General features: G+C 40.3%; 1 protein-coding gene across 2 annotated transcripts in view; it reads right to left on the bottom strand.

Moving 5' to 3' along the window:
* Positions 1-26861, bottom strand: part of agap1 (ArfGAP with GTPase domain, ankyrin repeat and PH domain 1) — a 286707-nt gene that overhangs the window by 107293 nt on the left and 152553 nt on the right. Inside the window, exons 2-4 of one of the 2 annotated variants that reach the window (XM_062997657.1) lie at positions 16979-17037; positions 12012-12099; positions 4103-4117 (exon numbers count right to left, since the gene is read on the bottom strand). In XM_062997657.1, the coding sequence (XP_062853727.1) occupies positions 4103-4117; positions 12012-12099; positions 16979-17037 (162 nt within the window). The remainder of the gene's footprint in view (positions 1-4102; positions 4118-12011; positions 12100-16978; positions 17038-26861) is intronic. The other variant, XM_062997658.1, reaches the window with a different exon arrangement.

Below are 26861 nucleotides of genomic sequence, written 5' to 3'. Positions count from 1 at the left end.
GCCTTGCTCAAGGGCCCAACAGTGGCAACCTGGCAGTGGTTGAGCTTAAACCAGCAACCTTTGGATTACTAGTCCAGGACCTTAACCACTAGGCTACAACTGCCCTTCCTATGGCATGGCATGGCTATTAATGCCAGATGGGCTAGACTAAGTATTTTAAGAAGCGCACACTAAATGATGCAACAAACATCCAGTGAGCGTCAATTGTGCAGGCAGAGATGGTTTGTTGATAAGAGGGTAATGGGGAGCTGGCTAGACGGGTTAAGGCTGACAGCTCAATATGTTATTTTTCTAAATTATTTAACAAGCTACAATGGAAGTAGATCACATGGGGGTTCTACTTCTGTTAGCCTAGAACAGGAATCTGAGCCTACAATGAACAGTTTTGTTGCCAGGTCTTTGAAATCTTTCTATTGTGACTTGTACATGGTAGGGTCAGAATTCAGCAAGTGGACCCTGAAGTGGTATTCTGCTGTTACTGCAAATCTGCATGAGGGTTTAAATGCTTTTTTTTGCTCTTAAACCAGTATGGATCAAGCTTGAATCAGTTCGGCCATTCTCATCTAACTTAGAAGTGCTGAATAGGCGTTGCATTTTTGTTTTTTTGCACTGTTCTGTGTAAACGTGAGACTGTTCAGCTCGAAATTTCCTTACTCAAATCAGTTCAACTGACACCAACATCCAAATTACAACAGGCGAGTATTACCGTTGCAAGTGGATCATGATCGTGAGATACTGCAAACCGCTAAATAAATGTCACTTCACATTAAAAAACACTCGGCTTGGTCAGAATGTGCAAAAGATGAGCCAGCATCATCATCTTAAAATATATACAGAGTTTATTTAATGTGGAATATAACATTAATACATTATATTCAACATTAATATATGAATTAGGGTTGTATCACCATGTTTTCAGTCTTAAGGTAAAGCAGAAATGGAGGAACTCTTTGCCTTTATTTTTAATTAATGCTAAAAGAACTAATAAATGTCAAAGAAACTACGGTTTGATTAGTTTATTCCAATCTGCATTGTGCTGCACATGGACAGCTGTAACATTTAACAGTGGTATAATCATGTAAGATTCTTGTAAGCCACTGCTGGTAATAAAATAAAAACAAATGCATTGTTGGCAATAGAAGTGTGTTTTTTATTATTATTATTATTATTTAACTTACAAAGTATACGTCAAATTATACACCATGACCACTTAGCATAATGGAAAGTTAAAGTTGACTGGAAAACAGATTTATTCCAGTTTTTGAAGACTCAGATTTGGGGGCTTAGGTGGCACAATAGTCTAGCACACAAGCCCACCACCTAGAATCCTATATTTGAGTCTTGGCAGTGCCGCCATCTTGTTTAGGCACACTATCTGGTGCCGGTCAGTGGAAAAAGCAGCCAGAAACTTTCCACATTTTGGAAGAGGCATGTTCTAGTTTACAGCCCTTATACAGCAAGCGGGGGGTCGAGCAAGTGCCAGAGGTTTGCCAGTGGGCATATGGGAATTAGGCTTAACCAGATTGGAAGTATGCAATAGGGCAGGTAGCGAGCCGAAAAAAACGGGTTGCAGAGTTTGTTTGTTTCTTTACTGGGATTTTAACGTCATGTTTTACACTTTGGTTACATTCATGACAGGAAATGGCAGTCACTCACCACACATTTACATTTTCATCATTTAGCAGACGCTTTTATCCAAAGCGACTTACACAATGAGCAATTGAGGGTTAAGGGCCTTGCTCAGGGACCCAACAGTGGCAACTTGGTGGTGGCGGGGCTGGAACCAGCAACCTTCTGTTTACTAGTCCAGTACCTTAAGCACTGAGCTATCACCACACAAGGTTCATCAGTTCACAAGGTTATATTGAACACAGTCATGGACAATTTAGTATCTCCAATTCACCTCACTTGCATGTCTTTGGACTGTGGGAGGAAACCGGAGCACCCGGAGTAAACCCACGCAGACACGGGGAGAACATGCAAACTCCACACAGAAAGGACCCTGACCTTTTTGCTGTGAGGTGACAGTGCTACCCACTTAGCCGGGTTGCAGAGAAAAATAATAATAATTAAATGGACTTGCATGCAAATGTCCCCTTGTGGAGGCTTTATGTTACACATGGGGACAGTGAGAGTAAGATGCATTGCTTGTGTTGCCTGGGTCACGTAAAAATCAGAGACAAAATGTGGGTCGCTTGAAAACAAAAGTTAGAAAAACCCTGCAATAGGACATAGATTTCAAATTAATACATACTTTTTAAAAGGATTGTATGAAAACCCAACTAGCAGGCTAAACAAATCCCAATGTGAGTGATAAAAAAGTGGACATGCTGGTTTATGAATACAGCATAAGAGGATTAAAGGGAATCCCTGTTAGTTGTGTTTCTGTAATGAAACAATCAAACGGTCGTAGCCTGAGTAGTCCCAAATACCGCTAATCAGCCTGAGTCTAACCAAGAAATGCTTCACTCTCCCTGCGTAAAGAAAGATTTGTGGCTCGGATCCTGACACAAGGGACCTAGAAATGATGTTTTGACCTTTAACCCTTCACTTCTGACTTTCAGCTGTTGTAAAAGAGGGTAGCCGATAGAGAAAGGAATTAGAAAGCAAAACATTCAATCCCAATAGAGATTCTGTAGAAGGATGTTTGTATTGCCGAAAGCAAAACTTTGAACGATTAATCATGGTGACTTGGAACTGTATGGGATGCTCTGCATGGGTAGAGGCTCTAACGTAGAATAGAATAGATAGAATGCCTTTATTTGTCATATATACATATACAGACAAACAGTACAACCAAATTATTTCTTCACATATTCCAGCTTGTTTGTAAGCTGGGGTCAGAGCACAGGGTCAGCCATTGTACAGAGAGCAGAGAGGGTTAAGGGCCTTGCTCAAGGGGCCAACAGTGGCTGCATGGCAGAGATGTGATTCGAACTCTCAACCTTTCAGTTGATAGCCCAAAACTGTACCCACTAGGCTACCACTGTCCCCTGCTGTACACACCTCTAATCAACAACAGCAACAGCAAACAGTGATCTAGGGCTTGACTGCAGCCTAATTCGATGATATTTCCAGAGTCTATCCGGTGCTTATATAACCGTTCACTGATGCCTAAAGACAATACTTAGACCATAACGTGTCTAACAGATGAATTAATGTAGAAGCATCCAAAAGTGGACTGTATGCTCACAAAAAGGCAACGATACCAGCCATGAAACGAGAACTAGCCGTGAATGTTTCAACACAGGGAAAACTGGCCGACAGGCAGTCGCTGTGTGCATCGTTTGTATCACCAGAGGCCGGTTGGCTTTTCTTTAATGACACGGTTGGTTCTTTTTTCCCCCACATGGGAAGAGGAAGCAGTGCTGGGGCTAAAGAGCCAAGGGCGAAAACACTGAGTTATTTATAACCTTAGGACTGTAGGGCGGTCATGAGGAACAAGAAGAGAGGGAACCGAGGGATATGGAATGACAGAACAAAAAAGAACATAGAGGTCATTTTTAGAGCAACACACCCTGTTTCTAATTACAATTTTAGACAAATACGCCATGGTTATTCTCAGTGTTGGGGTTTGAAGTTTGAGTTGAGTGATATGGAAAATGGCACATTGCTTGGCTGATGTAATTTAAAAGCAATACAAACACAATTTAGAATGCTGCACCACTACTCAGCCTCAGTCACGCTAATATTGCCAAGGCTTGTGGTTCAGGCCTTCACTTCTAACAATAATCCGATGATGATGTGAGTGAAATGAAGGATGACAAACAGTAGATCTACTAAGAAAGACAGGGAAAGAGGGATGGCGCGGGACTTTTTTTTTTATGGTGGCTTGATTTTCTGACGGTTCATTCAACAGAAGCAAGCGAGAGCTGCTTTGGTTACCACCACCCTCGAGCCAAGCAACAGAAATAGAGCAAGAGAGTTTAATAGGATGTTTGCAAATTTTGAAAAAGACATCTTAATCAAGCCACAAAAATGAATATAAAAAAATAAAAGCTACACACAGAACCCCGCTCCTTTGGTGTAGAAAGGTTTAAAATGAAAGAGAATGAGAAGAGGAGAGGGTGGAAAGAAACAAGCAGAAAAAGAAGGGCATTACCTGCATCAACGTCAGCTAGTTAACAGTGGCAGCCAAGGAAACAGGAGAGAAATAACAAAGCAAAAAATCAAAAGCCAGTCAAGCATGCACAGTAATAGTTGCACAAATTAAACTGGATAGAGTGAGCAGGTCAATTATATGGCCTGAAGTATCTGGACACCAGTCAAAATTGAGGACGTTAATATGGATTTGGCCCATCATTGCAGCTATAACAACCTCTGACAGGCCATTCCAAAATATTTTACCTATTTAGTCAAATTTCCAATTGGCTGGCTTTTTGCAGGCCACTGGACTGCTACATTACCATTAAAAAATTTTTTTATGGGAAAAGACATTTCCCAATTTGTTGCCACAAACCTGGAAGCATAACGATTATTTTATATGACTAATTTTATAAACCTATTAGCAAATACCAGAACACAATTAGGAAGGGTGTCCAGTTACTTTCGACAATATGTTGTACATTATATAAGAGTAGTCCAGTGGGGTCATGAGTCAGTAAACAGTTTAAATTGTAGTAAAAAACCTAAAAAATATATATATTACACAATATATAAGGTGAATCAAAACTTTCTACCAACTGACGTGTTATCTGATCAATCTTTTAAACATGAAAGCTCACATTCATTAATACACTGACGAGCCAAACCGCCCCCTGGTTAATGGTTAATTATTACTGTTGAATATAGTAGATATGATCAAGGATAAAGACCGAACTGCCAGATGGTATGTCCAAAATAGCACTGGGTGCCAACAGGAAGCTGTGTGGTACCCACCAACAGTGGTCTAAGGAGAGACAAGCCATGAACAATTAAAGTGCTCATACAAATTCTTGTCCATCGTCAAAGGCACCCATTAGGAATCAGAACTGGACATCAGATCAATGGAGGTCAACTGATCCAATCAATCCTGTTCTCTCCAAGATAAAGATAAACGTGTGCATTGTTTACCCATGAAAGACAGCAGCACCATCCACCTTGAACCATACACAAGTTGAAAGGACCTCCTGGTAATGACCTGGTACCAGATACCACAAGACTTCTTCAGGTATGTTGTGGAATCCTTGTCTGAGGAAGGTCAGAGCTGTTTTGACAGTGTATTATGTGGGTGGTCGTAATGTTTTGGCTCATCATTGCATGAAAAACGGAAACAGCCTGTGTGATTCTGGACTACATTTTCAGTTCGCATACCATTAATTGTGCACTAATTCAATATGCTACTTTGTTTCTATCACCACTGCAGATTTTGTTCTCACCCACCCTTAAGTCAAAAAACATAAAGTCTACTAGTCTGGCCCAGCGAGACTAGTATAAGAAATAGAGATGCTGAATGCACAAAAACGCCGGAAATAAGTTTTCCTTCATTCTTTAATTGCACAATAATGCAGACATTGTAATGCAGACATTCTACAAGGCTGTGTTGGCTGTATCAAACATATATATTCATATTCCAGTCCAAAAAAATACACAGGCAGTAGGGACACCGTCAAATGTGCTGCTTTATAGTACCAACAAACTGCTTTGACACCTCTGGAGTGAACACAACATGTTCCTATACATAGATTTGTTTAAAATTATTCTCATTTGTTAGATGTCCAGGTGGCAAAATGTACATTTTAAATATGATTTCAATTCACAGCTACAGTACAATGATAATAAAATGCACAAATATGTATAAAACCTTGCCTTGATGTAAGTCTAGATAGTGGATTTACGAAACAAGCTAAACAATAATGAATTTATGAATTTCTTGAGCCCTAAGGCATATTACCATCGACTTCCCAGGATAAGACATCACCTTGATGGCAATGAAACCCCATTGTTACGTTCATACTTATGCAATTCACCCATGCTGTAGGCACTGATGCACCCCATCTGAGCTTGCAAATACTGAGCCTCTGGTGAATACCCAATCATAATTCCCTCACCTGTTACCAACTCATCTGTAACTTCAATATTCTGTAAACCTTTCACTTTTATTCTGCTGCTGTCCCAAATTCTTTGAGTGTGTTGAAGGCATCAAAACTCAATATGTATTTAAATTACCAAAGTACAATCAAGATGGTCAGCCAAAACATTCAAAGTCATTTTTCGGTACATTTGTCGGTTAGAAAAAGTTTAAGATAATTAACAAATCACAGCTTCTTGTTTTCATTGCATTTTACAAAATGTCCCAACATGCCCCAATAATTCCGGTTTTAACTGGCTTTAATTACCCATGATGTCACTGACCACACCATCCAGTGCAAATCAGTTCCAAACAATGATTTTCTTTTTTCTTTGATTGTTTCCACCCAAGACTGAAGAAATAAAAACAGCGAACTTTTGTTTTCTGATCATACACCGATCAGCCATAACATTAAAACCACCTCCTCGTTTCTACACTCACTGTCCATTTTATCAGCTCCACTTACCATATAGAAGCACTTTGTAGTTCTACAATAACTGACTGTAGTCCATCTGTTTCTCTACCTTTTTTTAGCCCCCTTTCATGCTGTTCTTCAATGGTCAGGACCCCCACAGGACCACCGCAGAGCAGGTATTATTTAGGTGGTGGATCATTCAGAGCACTGCACTGACACTGACATGGTGGGGGTGTGTTAGTGCGTGTTGTGCTGGTATGAGTGGATCAGACACAGCTGCGCTGCTGGAGTTTTTAAATACCGTGTCCACTCACTGTCCACTCTATTAGACAATCCTACCTGGTTGGTCCACCCTGTAGATGTAAAGTCAGAGATTATCGCTCATCTATTGTTGCTGTTTGAACTGGTCATCTTCAAGACCTTCATCAGTGGTCATAGGACACTGGTCACAGTACGCTGACCACAGGGCACTGTTGGCTGGATATTTTTGGTTGGTGGACTATTCTCAGTTCAGCAGTGACAGTGAGGTGTTTAAAAACTCCAGCAGCGCTGCTGTGTCCCATCCACTCATACCAGCACAACACACACTAACACACCACCACCATGTCAGTGTCACTGCAGTGCTGAGAATGATCCACCAACCAAATAATACCTGCTCTGTGGGGGTCCTGATCATTGAAGAACAGGGTAAAATCAGGCTAACAAAGTATGCAGAGAAACAGATGGACTACAGTCAGTAATTGTAGAACTACAAAGTGCTTCTATATGGTAAGTGGAGCTGATAAAATGGACAGTGAGTGTAGAAACAAGGAGGTGGTCATAATGTTATGCCTGATCGGTGTATATCATTCCAATTGTATTAATTTTCTGTGCATTATTACTCCTTTTTAATTACCACTGCAATGCATTTACATAGCAGGTTTTGGTGGTTGTTAAAGACATTTAACAGAGCTTTTTACAGGGAAGTTTGCTGACAAGATTAACATGGATCATTAAAGTGTGCAGCCCTATATTTACATTTACTAGGTATAGGAGTGAGGGAAGCTAAAGCTAAGCCCTCATTATTATGCTCAAACTTTTATTCCTGTATTTTGAATAAAAGCAGCCAGGCTCCATATGTAGAAGATAAAACTGGCAATAAAATGTCAGTAACATTACATTAAACTGTTCTGTTGTTCCCAGAATGCCTGAACCCCAGTGTGTTATGCCAGGGTTGCTGAGATTCTGGGTAAACATTGTAAGTGGACCAGGTAGCATGTTTAAATAAGTGCATCTCATCAGTAGAAAAGCCCCAAAGGGCTACACAATTTTCCTCTTCTTAAATAAACACAAAGGCACATGTGTGACCAAATCTGCACAGACATCTGACCGTTCATGCACTGTGTTAGTAAAGGCACTGCCAATTTGAGCTGAACAATGCAGCATTCCCGCACTGGCACAGACAGAAGAATCCTGGAACAGCCATAGTAAGTGGTTTTTGGGGTTTGAGTTACTACACCAAAAGTCTATTTTTAAGTCTTGACAAGTAAACAGAAGCAGAAAAAGAGGGACCCGTTTCTAGAACTGGGTCAGGTTACGAGGCCACAGAATGTGTAATAAGAGCAATCCATTATGTGTGAAGCCAGTCCTGAGACGCAACATGTTGCAGAGAAGCAGGAACTACAATCAGCACAGGAAATCTCTGACATTAGCGGAGGCGACTGCAGGGTTTAGCCTCGTCGGTTGTTGCACGGTGTTCTTTTTGGCACGCGGCACTATAATTGTGTCGGCACACACATGACTGCCAACATCAGTTTTTCTGCCCGATTTCTCTACTGACCGCTGGTATGCTGTGGCTTAGCATTTACTGCACCAACAGGGAGAGACAGAAAGGACAGCTAGAAAAAAACTGACGCTAACTAACCCAATGGTCACCAATTTCTGATTCAATTTTTGGTACCAATTTTTTGTGATACAATTAACAAATTTAACTTTTATTAATATGAATACACCCAATTTGCTAAGCAAATGGAGACACTGTTCTCAATCCAGTGTCCACAGTCAAGCAAGCTTAACATTCCTACAAGCCTTTAGGCTCTGCAGTACAGAAACAAAGTTTCGGCCGCTCAGATGGTGCAGTGGTAAAATACGCTAGCGCACCAGAGTTGGGGTTTCGAATACATCGTATCGAATCTCAGCTCTGCCTTCCGACTGGGCTGTGCGGCAGCATGAACAACGATTGGCTGTTGTTCAGGGTTAGAGGGTAAAAAAAAAAAAGTCGGATCATAGGTCCTCATAACTGGTGCAACTGCGGCCCCTGCTGGCTGACTGATGGCGCCTGCACAGGGCTGAGGAATAATGCTGATGGGGGTGTGGCCCTCCGTACACAGTGCCCGTTGGTGTATGAACTCGACTGACTCGTGCAGGTGAAAAATGCAGTCTGTACTGACTGAACGTGCCGGAGGGGGCGCATGTCGGTTGAGAGGCGTCCTCAGTCAGCGGTGAAGGGTCGAATCAGTATAGAGGACGCAATCAGGGTAATTGGACACGACTAGATTAGGGGAGAAAAATTGGGGGAAAACAGTGGAAAAAATTATTTTAAAAAAAAGTTCCTGCTCTTACTTTTTCTTTGTCCATGTGACCAGCAAAATTCAATTGGGCTTGAGGTGTCAATACTCAAGCAGTAACAGGGGCTTCTGTCTTTCACAGCAGCTTTGAAGTGCACGGTGATTAAAAGCTTTTTTTCAGCATTTAGCAGACGCTTTTATCCAAAGCGACTTACAATTGAGACTGTTGAGACATTGCAAGCAATTGAGGGTTAAGAGCCTTGCTCAAGGGCCAAACACTAGCGGATGTAGGGCTTGAACCAGCGACCTTCCAGTTACTAGTCCTGTACTTTAACAGCTTGATAGACTGTGGACAGTTTCATTCCTGTTCTAGTAGCCCTTACTTTGAATGGAACAGCACTTTCTTTTGAAACAAGCCAGATTTATACAGGGACAGATAAATCACCAGAGATCAATAAAATCCCAGAATTGTCATTACATAAATGTCTCTCAGCTGTACAATCCAAAGAAAGTTGAAACAGTGAGTAAAATGCAATAAAAACAGAGAGCAATGGTTTCATTTGTGCTCATCTTTTCACAGCACATAATTTTAAATGGTTTGTTACCATACAATCTTTAACACTCAGATTCAGAGAAACCAGAAAAACAGAGATAAAAATAAGGCCAAAATCCCTTGTTTTTTAATGGCTGTGACCATCTCTCAAGTGCATGCATTACAAATCGACACGCTTATAACCACATAAGCTCAGGAATCATTCGGAAAATCATTGCTGTATTTACAAATGCAAGTTAAGATGTACAGTAGACCCTTGACTTACTAATTTAATTGGTTCTAAAGGGCTGTTCTTAAGTCAAAATGTTCGTTAGTTAAACCTATTTTTCCCATAAGAAATAATGTAAATAGAATTAATCCATGCCAGACCTCCCAAACCACCCCCTTACCTAACCTTTCTAATGTCTTACATGGTCTTTTTTGTTATAAATACAAGTATATTAAATAATAGAACAGACATTACTGTAATAAACAATAATAAACAACAATACACAGTAGTACTGTACTGTACATAAACACACACATCACATTTCAGTACAGTACGTGTGCTGTACCATACACCATAATAGATTTCCTTCTGTTTATATAAAATGTATCTACCAAACAACAATAACTCAAATTCCTCTATTATTTCCTTCTTTATTTTAATAGTATTGTATTTTGTGGGTGTAATTGCACGAAAGAAAGAATACTTTACTCAGTCGATTTCCTTCTTCTCTCTCACTCACTGCCCCCTCTGTCTGATACACAGTGACACCTACTGGCAGGAGTACTTATACAACAACAAATAATAATAGATTCATTTTCTCAACACTGCACTCTCTCTGCACCTTATTTGAGGACATTTTAAAATTGAATTTTACAAACTATAAAGAAAACACCGGAAAAACCCTGTCCACTGTCCAAATGTTCGCTCACTATATATACATATATAGAGTGACGATCTGAGTCAACTTGTTCGTGACGTCACATGTTTCGCGAATTTCGGTTCGTAATCCGAAATTTGTTCGTACGTTAAGTTGAAAAAGATCGCTCGTAACGCGAAATGTTTGTATAGTAAGCGGTTCGTAAGTCAAGGGTCTACTGTATAAGGTATTACGTAAAGCAGGAACTTGGATGATTTCTCATCCATGTTGGACTGATGCAAAGTGGAAACGTGTGCTGTGGTCTCACGAGTCCACCATTCCAAATGTTTTTGAAAATAATGGAAGTTGTGTTTTAGTGCCAAAGAGAAAAATTACATGAACTGTAAGATTAAGATGATAAATGTCTGTGATATACAAGAACTCTTACTCCAAGAACCCCAATGTACACCTCACTTGGAGACTTGGAAAGCCATCATATAGAGCAGAAAAACTAATATTAATTAAAAAAACAAATTTTAACAGGCACAAAAACATCAAATGAACTTGTACACAAACCCCCCTTGTGGAGGCTTCACATTACATCTTGTAAACCATAGTGGGACCAGATTGCCAGCATTTTTACTTATTAAATACATACATTTTTTGTGTTTCGTTTTGCCTGGGTCGCTTGAAAAAAAGTTTGAAAAACCCTGATTTAGAGCTTAAACCTACTAATCATTTGAAGACTAAACCCACTGTTTAGGGCTTAAACCAAAAAATAATACTACACCAATACAATATTTATTTGGGACACTACTGAAAGCAGATCCCAGCTTTAGAATCATAGCGCATTGTGAGGTACCAGGCTGTGTGCCCCCTCAAATTCTTAATACATGAAAAATATAGCTAAAGCCTGTGGCTCTGTACTAATCTACCAATCTGATAAAGAAATATAGACAGACCCCCAGCATGGACTACTGACTTCATAAAAAAAAAAACTAGAGTATTAAAAACAGTTTCAGCTAAAAACCTTAAGAATGTGCTCACTGCACACTAGCCCACCAGTGCTGACATTTCAAACTCACAAGTTTAAATCTCAGCAGTGCTATCAGCCAGCCGGGCTTAACGGGCTTGTCCAGGTGAGGGAAGGCAGAAAGGATTCGTCATAACAGCTGCAATTAGGATTTTTGCTGGCTGTACAAAGTCGAGGGATACTGGAAGTCGGTGTGTACCTCTCTGCATGAAATATGGATCTACATTTGAACCCGCATGATGCAGGTAAAAAGAAGTGGTCGGCTACTGCACACATGTCACAGGGGACAGAATAATAACAGCCCTGACTGGTCAGGAGTGGGGGTCTGCAGCACTAATGGTGAGAAATATGATGGTGCAATTGGATACACCTACACTGGAAGAGAAACTCGGGGGGATGCATTAAAAATAAAACATTATTAAAAAAAATGTGCTCACTACATTTTTTCTTTTCATGTTCCTTTCTATGTCAGCACTGAATTATAACCCAACGTGGGTTGTTAGCATTCCTGCTCAAAGCTGTAAGTGTGGAATTGTGTGTGTTTATATTAAGAGCGGATGGAATTCCTACCTTCTGGACTCTCCTCCTGTACATAAGTGCCTGTCAGATACCTGTGCACCAGGGCTGACTTTCCACTGGCCAAATTCCCAACAATACCCTAGAAAATACACACAACAAACGATGCAAGTAAATACCAAAACTTATTGTCATTAGCCAACAGTCAAAAGTTTTAGGACTGTTTTAACATGGCAAACATGGCTATAAAGTAAAGCACTTACATGACTTACAAGTTAGTTTTCAGAACAACACATGCTTTCTCTATATGACACTAAAACATACAAATTTGGTAGCTGTGCTCTTCATTTAAATATTAGCTGTTGAACATTAAACCACTGATTGAACTGTAAGGCTGCCGCGATTGGTCAACCTAGTCGATGACGTTGATGCATCGTTTTTAAAACTATGTTTATAAATGATCCTTTTTAATTTGTACAATGTTTCCATTCATAAAACCGCTCATATTATTTCCCTCAGGACTAGTTGCTGCTTGCATGACCTAAGTCGTATTTGATCCAGTCACCGGTTGGCAGCATTAAGCGCAGTCTTAAAAAATGCCGTCTGCAGCAGAGTTAGAAGCCGATTGTTGAGAGCTTTCAAAGAAAAGCTAAAAGTTTTTGCAAGACCCAAATCATCAAAAGTTTGGGAATACTTAAAAACAAAAAAACAAAAAGTTGGTTTGTACACTGTGTAAAGCTTTGATGGTACCACAGCAGCACTAGCGCGATGTTGCACGTCTATATTGTTTCACTAAGCTTCTTAATCGCGGAGATCTTGGAAAACCGTATTTCTTAGCGAGTTCAGTTAGACTCAAAGCACAAAAAGCTTCTCATGTGAAACACTTACCACTTCGTTTATATCGCTTAGAATTTGAAGTAAGTTTTAAGTGAATGTGTTAGAATCTGGGCTCATTCAACTGTTTTATTTCTGCTATAAGTTAAAGCACTTTGCTTTGTGTACAGAATGCCATAAACACATGTTGCACTTTGTTTAATATGGAGCACTTGAGAATTTGATAATATGGACCTAAACCCTGATTACATTTAGTTTTGTTCCATATTATTACGCCATACAGTTTGTTGTTAAAATAAAAGAAGCTTAACTGAGATTCAGAATAAATTTTTGGAGGAAAATTAATCGTTTAGATTAACCGACTAATCGATAAAATAGTCTATAGATTAATCGATAGAAAAATAATCGTTAGTGGAAGCCCTACTGAACAGTGTAAATAAAGACTTTTATCACTACATCACTAATAGCTGATAAAATCCAACACCAAGTCAGTGCTAAAGGCCATCGAGACCTATAATTTTTCAGTTTGGGACATCCGTAATTCACAGCTCTTGTCAACATATAGGCTAGCTCTACAGTCAACTGATCTCAAGCAAATTGCGTATACTGACTTAAATCATATCAGCAGTGGTGTATAGTAACGAAGTAATAATACTTCGTTACAGTACTTAAGTAGTTTTTTGAAGTACTTGTACTTTACTGGAGTATAAAAATTTGGCAACTTTCACTTTTACTCCACTACATTTTCTAAAGAAATTGTGTACTTTTACTCCGTTACATTCGCTGTATGTAAATTCGTTACTCGTTACTACAAAATGGAAGTTAAATGATGTGAGATGTGTGACGGACTGCACGCTTGTTTGGTGAATCTGCGCTTGTGAGTTAGACAGGGGTTTTCAACCTTTTTGAACATGCGCCCCCCTTCGTGTGCCAACCGCGAACTTGCGCCCCCCTCCCCTTCGTCAACCACCGCACAGAAATAAGTGAGAAAGCTTCTGACAAGCTAAAATAACGTAATTAATGTTGTGCACATCATACATACGATGCAATTTTGCTGACTGAAAATATTACTTTAAAAAAAATAATACAGTCCGATCCCATCAGAGCCGATTCTATGAGAACATTATATAAATTCGTGGTTCACTTTGGTAAATCATAAGCGGTTGTTGCTTTTTGATATAGATGAGAGCAGAAAACATTACTTCACAGAGTCAAGCATAGACAAAAGTTCATCAATTACTAAGTTGGTTAGTTCAGGATCATCTGCTCTGACTGACAAAAAACGTTTAGCGCCACAGACAGAACGACTCCGAGTCGGCTCCCGCTCTGTGGTAATACTCAGTATAATTAAGCCTGAGCTTTTTAAGGTAAGCGAGTCACACAAAATGTTCTTTAGTAGTTGGTGTTTATTTACAACCGCAACATTCATTATAACAGTAAACACGGAGAGATGACTGAGAAAAGAAACTTACGCTGCGCTTAAAATGAATTGACTCCTGAATCACTTACATCGATACTGTGAACAGAGCGTCTCTCTTAAAGACACACACACGTCCTATAACAGCGGTCGTTGCTTTTGACACCGGTAATCTTCGCTGTGAGCCCTATTCTGAAGGTTTTTTTCAGACTGAACTGAATAACATTAAACGTGCGTGTGTGCGTGGTCAGTGAGAGTAATGAGATACGTCTCCCGTGGGTGAAAAATGAATTGCTTTAGTTTTAGAAGTAAAAAAATCTCGTAATGCCACGCCCCCCGGTCAGGTGCGAGTGCCTGACCGGGGGGCGTGGCATTACGAGATTTTTTTACTTCTAAAACTAGAAGCCCCACAGGTTGAAAACCCCTGAGTTAGACGGTGGTTAAACACATTAATGCGCATGTGCAAACGTTCTCTAAACGCTGTCGGAGTTTTCTAAAAGTGCGTCGTTCACCCAAAGACACGCAAATATGGAGATTTCAGAAGCTCCCCGTCCAACACACTGATGTAAGTTAACAATGATTAACAAAGTAAAGCTGCAGCATCAGCGTTTTTTTTGTATATTATTAGCATTAACATTGTTCAGATATCTACCTACCACTTTTACCGATTACATTCGAACCACAAATAAAACGTTTCACTAAATTTGTTTGGAATTAATTGACTGCAAAACTCATGAAGACACGTCCATTATTTTTAAAAACTCACCTACGGACAAATATTTCCTCAGATTAACTTCTGTATTAGACTGGCAGAGGAGAGATTCATGGTGCTGAGGAACATGCAGCACGTCTTTAACCCTTTAATCATCTCAACAAGAACTCAACTTATCCAACTTATTATTAATGATTTTTCAGCTGTTGGCTTCAAGTTAGAAATGGTGTTTTCTTAAAGTAAGAACACCAATATTTTTTTAGTTTAACACATGCCATTCTGTGAGTAGATACGGCCCCAAAAAATATTATTTATATACAGCTCATTTTACTCAAATATTTTGATTTAAATTAATGGTTGAACAGATCATTAAAGGGATAAAAGTGCCACACGTTTTGTTAAACTCTCTTGAGTTTTGCTTTAAATGAATTATGCCAAAATTATTTTTTTGTTATTGAAATATACTACCCAACTAAAAAAAAGGGACAGTATAGAAAATGCAAATAAAATAGATGCAGTGTTTTTTACATTTACATCGACTCACATTCTAAAAATGTTGGAACAGGAACATTTAGGGCTAGTAATAAGTTAAAAGAAACAACTAAATAATGTTAAATGAAATATGTTATGATTTCAAACAGGTGATGTGAACAGTTAATTATGATCATTAATTGGCACAAATCATGTTCAGATGAAAGGAAGAAAACAGGTTAATTGTTAAGGTGGTTTACAGGCTTAAAAGAACAATCTTTATATGTAAAATGACCGCTTCCATTTATACTAACAGCATTTACTTTTACTTCTACTTTTAATACTTAAGTACATTTAATATCAAATTACTTTTGATACTTAAGTACATTAAACATCAGATACTTTTAGACTTTTACTCAAGTAATATTCTAAAAGGTGACTTTTACTTCTATCAAAGTAAATTTCTGGTAAGATACTTGTACTTTTACTCAAGTATGGCCTTCCAGTACTTTATACACCACTGCATATCAGTATATACGTTCATAAATCTGTGGTAATTTGTCTCGTTTTGCCACAATCAAGACTCAAAAAATAGGAATTACTTACCAAATTTATTTACTTATTTATTTGTATTTTAAGGTTAAGTTTTACACACTTTGGTTACTTTCATGACAGAACCGGCAGTTAGTGGTTACACAAGGTTCATCAGTCTTCAATGTCAAACACAGTCATGGACAATTTTGTATCTCCAATTCACCTCACTTGTATGTCTTTGGACTGTGGGAGGAAACCAAAGTTCCCGGAGGAAACCCACGCAGACACGGGGAGAACATGCAAACTCCACACAGACCTGGATCGCGCCACCTGGGAATCGAACCCAGGACATTATGCTATGGTTACCATGACAGCCCGTCAGATGATGGGTGCTGTTTGTGTATGGTGGAGTAGCAGTTACCCTAACACTGTTCAAAAAATATTAATCATTCGTTCTGGCTGTGGATCACTCGTCCACATATTTAATTTGGGACAGTTTTTACGTCGGATGACCTTCCTAATGCCACCCTCCTATATATCTGAGCTTGGGACCGACACTGAGGTGGCACTGATGTGTCCTAACCAACCATCCCCCACCACCACTGATGTCTAGGTTCACGTAACACCATGAACATTTTGTACTTGCGAGCCCAGCCCGGGACACAAACCCCAGAAACTCAGGCACTGTTGTTACCAGCAGATTGTTGCCCAAAAATAGTACCCAAATGACATTATGCCACATGAGCTCAGTACAATATTATGGTTATCATAACAGCTTTAAGTCTTTGAGATGCAAAGTCAAGATTATCCGAGGTGTAGAATTAACCTTAAGCAAGTTTTAAGCTAGGCAGTAGCTATGACAACATGCCATTGCTTTCATATGTTAAAATGTTACTGGCTGCATTCCTTACTCTGTGAATTCTAAAATGTTTAAGAGGCTTGATACTTAATTTTGATACCCAGATTCCAGTAGGTGGGTTGAAAGGTGAGTTTTTTGTTTATTTTTATTTGTATTTTTTAAGCATTAAGAAGTACAAGAATGTTAGCACTTACCACTTTGAGGTCTGGTACGGCTCGACTCAGGGTCCATTCCTGACTGTTTACAAAGGCATCTGCAACAAAACATACACAATATCAGTATTGCTACAATGTGATGATACAACAATAACAACACATGATTTAACCAGAAATTAAAAATATTGTTAGTACAGCTGCACCCACACTGAGCTCAGTGGTTGTAGTTATTACACGTCAGTGTCACAAGGTACTTTTACCTTGTGTTTACACTGGCGGTGATACAATGCAACCAAGTGGTGAAAAGTATCTAATCTTTAATGAGAGCTGGTGATGTTCTGCAACAGTTGCTGGCGATATGTAAAAACCACTGCCAATTATTGAGTTCAGATATTAAAGCCACACCTCTTGCTAGCAGGTATATAAGATGCATTTTATTACATGAACTACCAGCTTTAAAATTTGTGCCAACAGTTTAGAGAAGACCCATTCCAACATGAAGTTTCCCTTTGCGCTAATATAGGTCCATAAAGACTCAATTTGAACAGTTTGGTGTAAAGCCTGGTGTCCTGAGCAGAGCCCTGAATCCAGCCTTAATTAATGTCCATGGCTTTAAAAGAAGTGTCTTACAAGCCCAAGGTCAGGTGTTTATATACTTTTGACCCTTTAGTATAGCAGATTTTTTGATGAAAACAAGCATTTGTGATATAAAACTTGTAAATTTAATATTGAGGATTAATCAAAAACAATGAATAATCACTCCCGAAGAAAGACTACCTGAGTAAGGTGTTTGTGAAAAAGGTTGCCAGGTTGGGGATTATAAAATAATAACATCACAGAGTCACAGAGTAAATTTGGAAATATAATATGAAAAAATATACTAGGAATGCCCACAGGCAACAAACAGCAATCAGGCGACATGGGAAAAAAAGGAAATAATTATATAAAGAACTAAATCAATGCTGTTAGTAATGTTAGTGTTACATAATCCACCAGAACGCCAGTAAACCAAAGCCACAGTTCAAATAGCAAAGTGTTAAATGTTTGTGAGCATCATTAGTTCCAGCCCATCATCATAGCTGCCACCACCCCCACAAAATTACCCAACAGCTCCTATTTATTGTGCCGTGTTGCACCAGTGCCCACAGAATAAATACTACACTTATAACGGCTCTCTACAATAAACATTCAGTGTTTGCTTAAGAGAGGTGTATGCGCACACACACATATATATACAACTACAGAGTGTGACATGCTAGCTGGAGGAGGGAAACAAAAGCGGGTTCGAAGCTTTATCTAGCTCACTGTCATTAAAGCACTACGCTATGAGGGTTAACCAGCTGCAGATGCTAATTTATTTTCAATATCACTATAATCATTATGATATCAGGGCTCGACAGTAACGCTTTTAGATAAGAGCGCTTGCTCCAACTACTAGCACAAAAATACATTTAGGAGCACATAAAGAACATCAAGAGAACAATTAAAACTCTCATTAACAGACTCAAAAACAGGCACTGTAACGTTTTAAAGTCATAATTTTTAATTAATTGGGAGATCCAAATACAGTTGATTTCTTCAATATTTGCTCATTTGTTTTATATCTTCCAACTAATGTTAACGTAAGATATAATCAACATAAGGAAACAAATTCAGCTGTCTTTACTGTGTTTGCTGTGCCACCTTTGGCAGTAACAACTGCAATCAAACCTTTGCAAGAACTTTTTCGACGAGTCTATTACATCACAGTGGAGGAATTTTAGGTCACTCGTCTTTTAATTGTTTAAATAATTCTTTGAGTAATTGAGAGATGGACTCGTGTGCTTCGGATCATTGAGCTTCAGGTCACAAACTGACAGGCAGATGTTCTCTTTTAGGATTTTTCAATAGAGAGCACAATTCATGATTCCATCAGTTACGACAAGCAGTTCAAGACCTGCAGAAGCAAAGCAGCCCCAGACCATGATACTGTCACCACCATGTTTGATTGTTGGTATGATGCTGGTCTTCTTTTACACAAATAGCTATACGCCTACATTTAATGGTAACTTTATTTGAAACCTCTATACACTTGAAAAGAAAATCAAGAAAGCTATAGTCCTGTATGTGGAAAAGCCTTGTTGATGGGAGATAAGAGCAGACTGGCTAGCCTGGTAATGGATCTTATCATGCACAACATGGCAAATCTGGCCTACAACAGCAAAAGACCACATCAAACCTGCCAGCAAAGAAAGAAATCTGGCTACAGTGGACACAGGTTCACCCAAACTAATCACCTGAGGAAGACGTTTTATTAAAATGTTTATTTGTTTGTTTATTAGGATTTTAACGTCATGTTTTACACTTTGGTTACATTCATGACAGGAACGGTAGTTACTCGTAACACAAGGTTTATCAGTTCACACAAGGTTATATCAAACACAGTCCTGGACAATTTAGTATCTCCGATTTACCTCACTTGCATGTCTTTGAACTGTGGGAGGAAACCGGAGCACCCGGAGTAAACCCACGCAGACACGGGGAGAACATGACACAGAAAGGACTCCACACGGAAAGGACCCAGACCGCCCCACCTGGGGATCATACCCAGGACTTTCTTGCTGTGAGGCAACAGTACTACCCACCGTGCCACCCTTTGGGGCATGCAGAAGGCAGGATCGGAATGTGGCATTAACATCATGAATCCAAGAACCCAACATTTCAAAATTCTGGTGGTGTAACTGTATGTTGCAGGTATTTTGTATTTTGCAGGGGTTAGTAAGAGTATGTTCTTGGGCAGATGGAACCTGTCAGATGCTTCAATAAGATAATTTTGACTGACATATTTATTATCACCATTGGATGAGTGCAACCTCTAATTAGGCTTCAAATTTAAAACTGCCATCTCTGCAATTTCACGGTAATTCAGTGCATGAATGCATCTATGATGCTATCTTAGACGTCTAATCTAATCCAATTATGAATGCTGGACGCCTGTCTGGTCAAGGTCAGAAGTCGATGGTACCACCTTTCACTGTTGATTTTCTTCTAGCGCCACATACAGCACATATCCAAAGTGAAGTAAACGATTAAGCTGGGGTATGAATAAACGTCATTGTAATTAAGATTGAATGTGGAAAACAAATTTTTATAATGACACTCAAAGGCACAAATACTGTACAGAGTATAGATTAATACTGACAGCCTACCAGACTAAAAGCTGACAGCACACACTGATTATTCGATTAAGCAAAGAGCAAAGTTTTATCACGTTTGTTTGTTTATTAGGATTTTAACGTCATGTTTTACACTTTGGTTACATTCATAACAGGACACGGTAGTTACTCATTACACAAGGTTCATCAGTTCACACAAGTTTATATCAAACACAGTCATGGACAATTAAGTATCTCCAATTTCTTTGGACTGTGGGAGGAAACCGGAGCACCCGGAGTAAACCCACACAGACACGGGGAGAACTTGCAAAGTCCACACAGAAAGGACCCGGACCACCCCACCTGGGGATCAAACCCAGGATCTTCTTGCTGTGAGGCGACACCGCTACCCACTTAGCCACCCCTTTTATCACGTGTAGACCAAAAAGATTCCAGTTGCCAATATCACCATAATCTGGTATGATCCCAATGTTACGTTATACATACATTAAACATCTCAAAGTGTATCATGTCAGATTCATTTCTACCTCAATATATGTCCGCACATCATTGGCCTCCAGTCTGCTGGGTTGGAAAGACCAGACTAAGTAATCAATGCTGTGTAAGGACCTTGGTTGCCTGTACAGAAGGTGGAGGAGCGCAGAGATCAGAGCATGGCTCTCTGTACGTGAAGCCAAAGTATGGGTAAATATTCAGAGATTGGTGGACTGTGTATGTGTATGTCGATGGAATATACACCCTCCTTGAACGCCATCGGGGTCCACCAGCAGTGGATTGGCTATGCTAAAATTGGGGGGAATAATGCAAATAAACACTGAGTTTAACCAGTGAAAACAATCCAATGTGTCACATGTATGCCTTGTGCTGTACATGTGGGAGAATGTTTAAACTAAATGCTCACTGAACAATCCCTGCTGACATTGTTTGAAATGCTAGCCATTTAGCATGAGAGTCTGACATGTTTTCTTTTGTGAGCAGTAAAGATTTGAAGTAAATGGCTCTTGGTGAAGTGTCTACAACATGACCAGCTTTATGCAGCAGAGGTGACACCAGCCTGGTCTGGAGCTCTACGGAAACAACTGGCCTAAGAGATGTCTGAGGGATGGAGAGCAGGGGCGGGGGATCACCGAGTTGCTTGCTGTCAGGTCAGGGATCGGTAAAAGCAGCAGAGAAATACTTGGCATTTTCAATCGTGCATGTTACGGCTATTTGTAGGAGTCGACTGCTGGTTGTTGAAAAGAACAGTTGTCGTTTCACACGTCAGAGGAGGTGTGATAGCCTGCAGTACGTCTGGGCTAGCATGGATGTCACCCTTGTTTATCTTTTTATACAACAAGATTACTCCCAACTTCAAAATTGTGTCTAAATGGGAACATTGGGGGTCAAATCATGCAAATATTTATGCAGTGGATCTATTAAGAACCAGAGTCTGGACATTTTACATAAAGAGTAACCTGCTAAAGTTCTAGGATGGTCGGTGTGAGTGGAGATATTGTGCTTCTGTTTGTGTGTATTTAAAGCGTTGTGTGGGTGCGCTTTAGGGAGGAGTTCTGTTGCCCTTGGTCAGCCCTTCGCCCCCTTCTACTTTCCCATGACCTGGCTAACCCTCCCAACCCTACAGTCTGGGCTCCAACATAACACACACGTCACACTGCTCCTGTCTCGTGTACCCATCACTCTGTCTGTGTGTGTGCATCGTTCACAAGGTGCAGGGTTACTTATAGTTCTTAAAATGAAAAAGATCACAGCTGGTAGAAGAGTATTTTCTTACAAAGCTCCACAACTTTGGAATAATCTCCCTGCCTCTGTTCGGAACTTGGACACAGTCTCAATGTTCAAGTCTAGATTGAAAACATATTTATTTACTCAGGCTTTTGATTAGTCTTTTCAAACTAAACAAGCAAACTTAGTTATGCTGTAATAATTACATGCTAAAAGTTATATATAAAAGTTATGCTATTTATTTAAAGTATCCTCCAGGCCACCCAAGAAGGATGGGTCCCTGCTTAGTCTGATTCCTCTCTAGGTTTCTTCCTGTAATTTTAAGGGAGTTTTGCCTTGCCACTGTTGCCCTCAGCTTGCTCAATAGGGGTTTTTTGTCTGTTGGTCCTGGATTCTGTAAAGTTGCTTTGAGACAATGTCCACTGTAAAAAGCGCTATATAAATATATTTGACTTGACTTCCAAAACAATTACTGGTCCACTTACTGTTGTTAGTGAGAAGAGTAGAATGCAGCACAAGCTAATGGTTAGGGGACGCCCCAGCGGATCATTCATCTTTATCTTGCCCTGTCCTTAACTTAACACCCTCCTGTGTCACCCCAATGACCTGCATGTCCCCCCTTACCACATCTATAAATTTCATTTTTGGCCTTCCTCTCCTGGTCCTACCTGGTGGCCCCATAAGCTTGGAACCGGAACCAAGAGTGGCTAGGTTAGGCAAAGTGCGTAGAAATTGTTGGCTGGCTGGTAAAAAGATGCGGTCTGCGGGTGCACACTGGTTAGATAAGACATGTGCTGGCAGGGGTCATGAAAGCAAGCATTGTATTAAATCTGGGATTGAATTACTGCTTTGACCGGATCTACTCTAAAGGAGTCCGGTTAGAAGGAATTAATGCTCACTGAGAATATCTTTAATATCTCCTCATACTTTCTCCTGGCGACATGAATCTACCATGATGCTGACCAACCTCATGACTGGAATTGGAAAAGATGGCCAAGAACATGCAATATCAGTAAAGAAATATGAAATTTTCAGTCACCCATTTCAATTCTAGCAGTTGTATAAAATCAACATGTTGGGGTTACAGTTTGGCAATGACCATTTCCTGTTCCAGTTTAGCTGTAGCCAGTGCTCAAATTGAGGTCAGTATAGATTCCAGTGGCACACACACTAAACCCATTGGTAATATCAGAATCAGAAATACTTTATTGATCCCAGAGGGAAATTGCAGTTCTTACAGTAGCACCCATTTATGTAGAAGAATAAACACTCTACTAGTTTAAAACAAAGAAAAAAGAAGAAAAATGTGCAAATAGAAGTTAAAAAGTTATTTCACACATAACTAACTAATTAAAATACTTACATTATTATTATTGCACATATGAATAACGAATAATAGATCGTGAAGCTGGTCTTCTTGCCCAAACATGAGTGTGAAACACTGTATAGTCTATCAAATATTTAAATCATTGTGTAGGCAGAGCTAATGCAAAAGACACAAAAAAGCTGACTCAGGCTGTTAGGTACAATTAGCAACAGTGCTGAAATAGCCACTCAGCAATAACAGAAAGCAATAAAGAAATCCATCAGCCTTGGTGTGTAAATCTTCACTGTGCTCTGTAATGGGGTGCAGACTTATTTAAAGAAAATCCAGTTATCACTAAGATTCAGTTTCACCGCTGAAGGCTTAACATCCCTCCGCATAATGCTTTGGTGTTACTGTAAATCCATGATGCCAGTCGGACAGTTAGCAGTTCCTGCAGCAAAAAACATCCCCACATTATTGCTGACCCTCCTTCATGCTTGAGTGGGGATTGTATTCTTGTGGTCATAACCCTTAGAATTTTGAAACAACTAGCACTAGAACTCTTTGCCCATATGGATCAGCATTGTCTGGCACAAAAAAAGCTGTGTGTATGGCCGTTCAGGTGGCGCAGCGGTAAAACACATGCTAAAACCGGAGCTGGGATCTCGAATACATCATATCGAGTGTCAGCTCTGCCTGCCGGCTGGGCTGAGCAGCCACATGAACAACGATTGTCCTGTTGTTCAGACAGGGGTGGGATATTAAAAAGCCAGATAAGGACTCTCTCATAACTAATGCAATTAAGACCTCTGCTGGCTGATTGGAGGCGCCTGCACAGAGACGGGAAATGAGTGCTGTCAGGGTGTGTCTCTCCGTACACAGTGCTGACCTGCATTGCACTCGTCAAAGTGTAGGTGACAAAATGCATACGGCTGCTGCCCACGTGTCGGAGGGGGTGTGGGTTAGCTTCGTTCTCCTCAATCAGAGCGGGGTTCGGCATGGTGGAGAGGAAGCATGACATAATCGGGCAATTGGAAGCGCAAAATATATATAACAAAATATATGTGTATAGAGTATACGGAAACCAATGCAGACAGAGGAGAAATACTCAAAATACTCAAAAACACTCAAGAACAGAAACCAGAAGCAAATATCTTTAAGAACTTTGGTCTCTAGGTCCCATGTTACTGTGCAGCACCCACACAACAAGCTGATTCAGTTTATTTTGCATCTTCAGGTCACTAATGAGCTGAGGTTCTTTACTTTACATGTTAATGATAAGTTTTGACATATTGTTTTCCATTTCTAACATTTATATTTTGGTTTAATTATGCACAAATGTAAAACTCCTGCTGAATGAAAGTAGCACAAATGCAAGATACTTGGCAAGCTGATCCAGCTGTGCAACATCTGTACAGAAGTATCTAAAAGCTTCTTTCTCTGAGTTCACATACTGTGTGTAGAGCTGATACTAAAACCTCTCGAGCCTCTTCACTCGATCCCATTAGAGCTTCTTCTGACAGCACATGAGTTACTGTTCCTCACTTTGATCCTTTGATGGACACCTTTCTCCCCATTACAAACCCCTCCTGCACAACCCCAGTACCCAGTATCCTCAGTCATCATCTCACCGAGGGCTACAGTATATTTCCTTTGATTTCTGTCTGGAAACAGCCCAAAACAAACATCAGAAAGCCTCAAGCTTACATGGTTTAGAACAACAGTAGGTTCTTAGCTGTCCATTTAACAAGGGGGAAGTATGATCCAGCCCAGCTCTTCTGAAAGACCTGGGTTTAAATCTCAGCAGTGTCACACGCCTGTTATGTTACTCAGCAGACACAATGAGTTTGTGTCTGAGGGTAAAATGAGAGTTGGAATTACCTCTTTACTGCTTCCCAAATGTCATAGTATTGTACTAGCTGGTATTCTAATACAGCTGCACTACTAAGTATTACCCTGTCGACGCGGGAGAGCATAGCTCATGAAGATGTCACGTTTCAGGAGCTGGCTTGTTGGGTATATAAAGTGGGCGATAGGCTGTCTGCACACATATCCCTCATTGCTGTCATAGGTAAAAAGGGCGAAAAAGGGATGATTATTGACTTTTGGGCCAAGGTTAGCAGTATTTCTGAAACTGTGCAGTTTGTGAACTGTTCACATGCTGCTAAGGTGAAAGTGTATACTGAGCGGACAAATGGCACCATTGAGAATAAGCGACATGGAAACTGTGGAGCACCACGTGCCATTGATGTGAGAGGTGAACCTCAGCTACAAAAGAGCGCAAGGGTGAGCAGCTCACCACCAAAATGAACCAGGGGGCTACCAGATGTGTGTCTACAACAACAGCTCGGAGGGGGCGTGGGTTAGCTTCGTTCTCCTCAATCAGAGCGGGGTTCGGCATGGTGGAAAGGAAGCATGGCGCAATCGGGCAATTGGAAGCGCAAAATATATATATAACAAAATATATGTGTATAGAGTATACGGAAACCAATGCAGACAGAGGAGAAATACTCAATATACTCAAAAACACTCAAGAACAGGGACCAGAAGCAAAGATCTTTAAGAACTTTGGTCTTTAGGTCCCATGTTACTGTGCAGCACCCACACAACAAGCTGATTCAGTTTATTTTGCATCTTCAGGTCACTAATGAGATCAGGTTCTTTACTTTACATGTTAATGATAAGTTTTGACATACTGTTTTCCATTTCTAACAAAGGTGAGCAAGGGTGAGCAGCTCACCACCAAAATGAACCAGGGGGTTCAGGCTCAGCGAAGCCTACTGCTTATGGGGCTCCAAAGCAGATAGATGGTCACTGCACCTCTGCTAACAAAGTTGCATCGGCAGAAAAGGCTTCAATTTTTACATCAGTATTGAAATTGGACCTCCAATGATTGGCGAAGGGTTGCCTTCTCCGATGAGTCACGTTTTCTGCTTCATTGAACAGATATACAGGGGTTGGACAAAATAACTGACACACCTGTCATTTTAGTGTGGGAGGTTTCATGGCTAAATTGGACCAGTCTGGTGGCCAATCTTCATTAATTGCACATTGCACCAGTAAGAGCAGAGTGTGAAGGTTCAATTAGCAGGGTAAGAGCACAGTTTTGCTCAAAATATTGCAATGCACACAACATTATGGGTGACATACCAGAGTTCAAAAGAGGACAAATTGTTGGCGCATGTCTTGCTGGCGCATCTGTGACCAAGACAGCAAGTCTTTGTGATGTATCAAGAGCCACGGTATCCAGGGTAATGTCAGCATACCACCAAGAAGGACAAACCACATCCAACAGGATTAACTGTGGACGCAAGAGGAAGCTGTCTGAAAGGGATGTTCGGGTGCTAACCCGGATTGTATCCAAAAAACATTAAACCACGGCTGCCCAAATCACGGCAGAATTAAATGTGCACCTCAACTCTCCTGTTTCCACCAGAACTGTCCATCGGGAGCTCCACAGGGTCAATATACACGGCCGGGCTGCTATAGCCAAATCTTTGGTCACTCGTGCCAATGCCAAACGTCGGTTTCAATGGTGCAAGGAGCGCAAATCTTGGGCTGTGGACAATGTGAAACATGTATTGTTCTCTGATGAGTCCACCTTTACTGTTTTCCCCACATCCGGGAGAGTTACGGTGTGGAGAAGCCCCAAAGAAGCGTACCACCCAGACTGTTGCATGCCCAGAGTGAAGCATGGGGGTGGATCAGTGATGGTTTGGGCTGCCATATCATGGCATTC

Source organism: Trichomycterus rosablanca, chromosome 6 (genome assembly GCF_030014385.1).
Source record: "Trichomycterus rosablanca isolate fTriRos1 chromosome 6, fTriRos1.hap1, whole genome shotgun sequence".
Taxonomy (NCBI): domain Eukaryota; kingdom Metazoa; phylum Chordata; class Actinopteri; order Siluriformes; family Trichomycteridae; genus Trichomycterus; species Trichomycterus rosablanca.
This window is presented reverse-complemented; position numbering and strand designations above follow the sequence as displayed.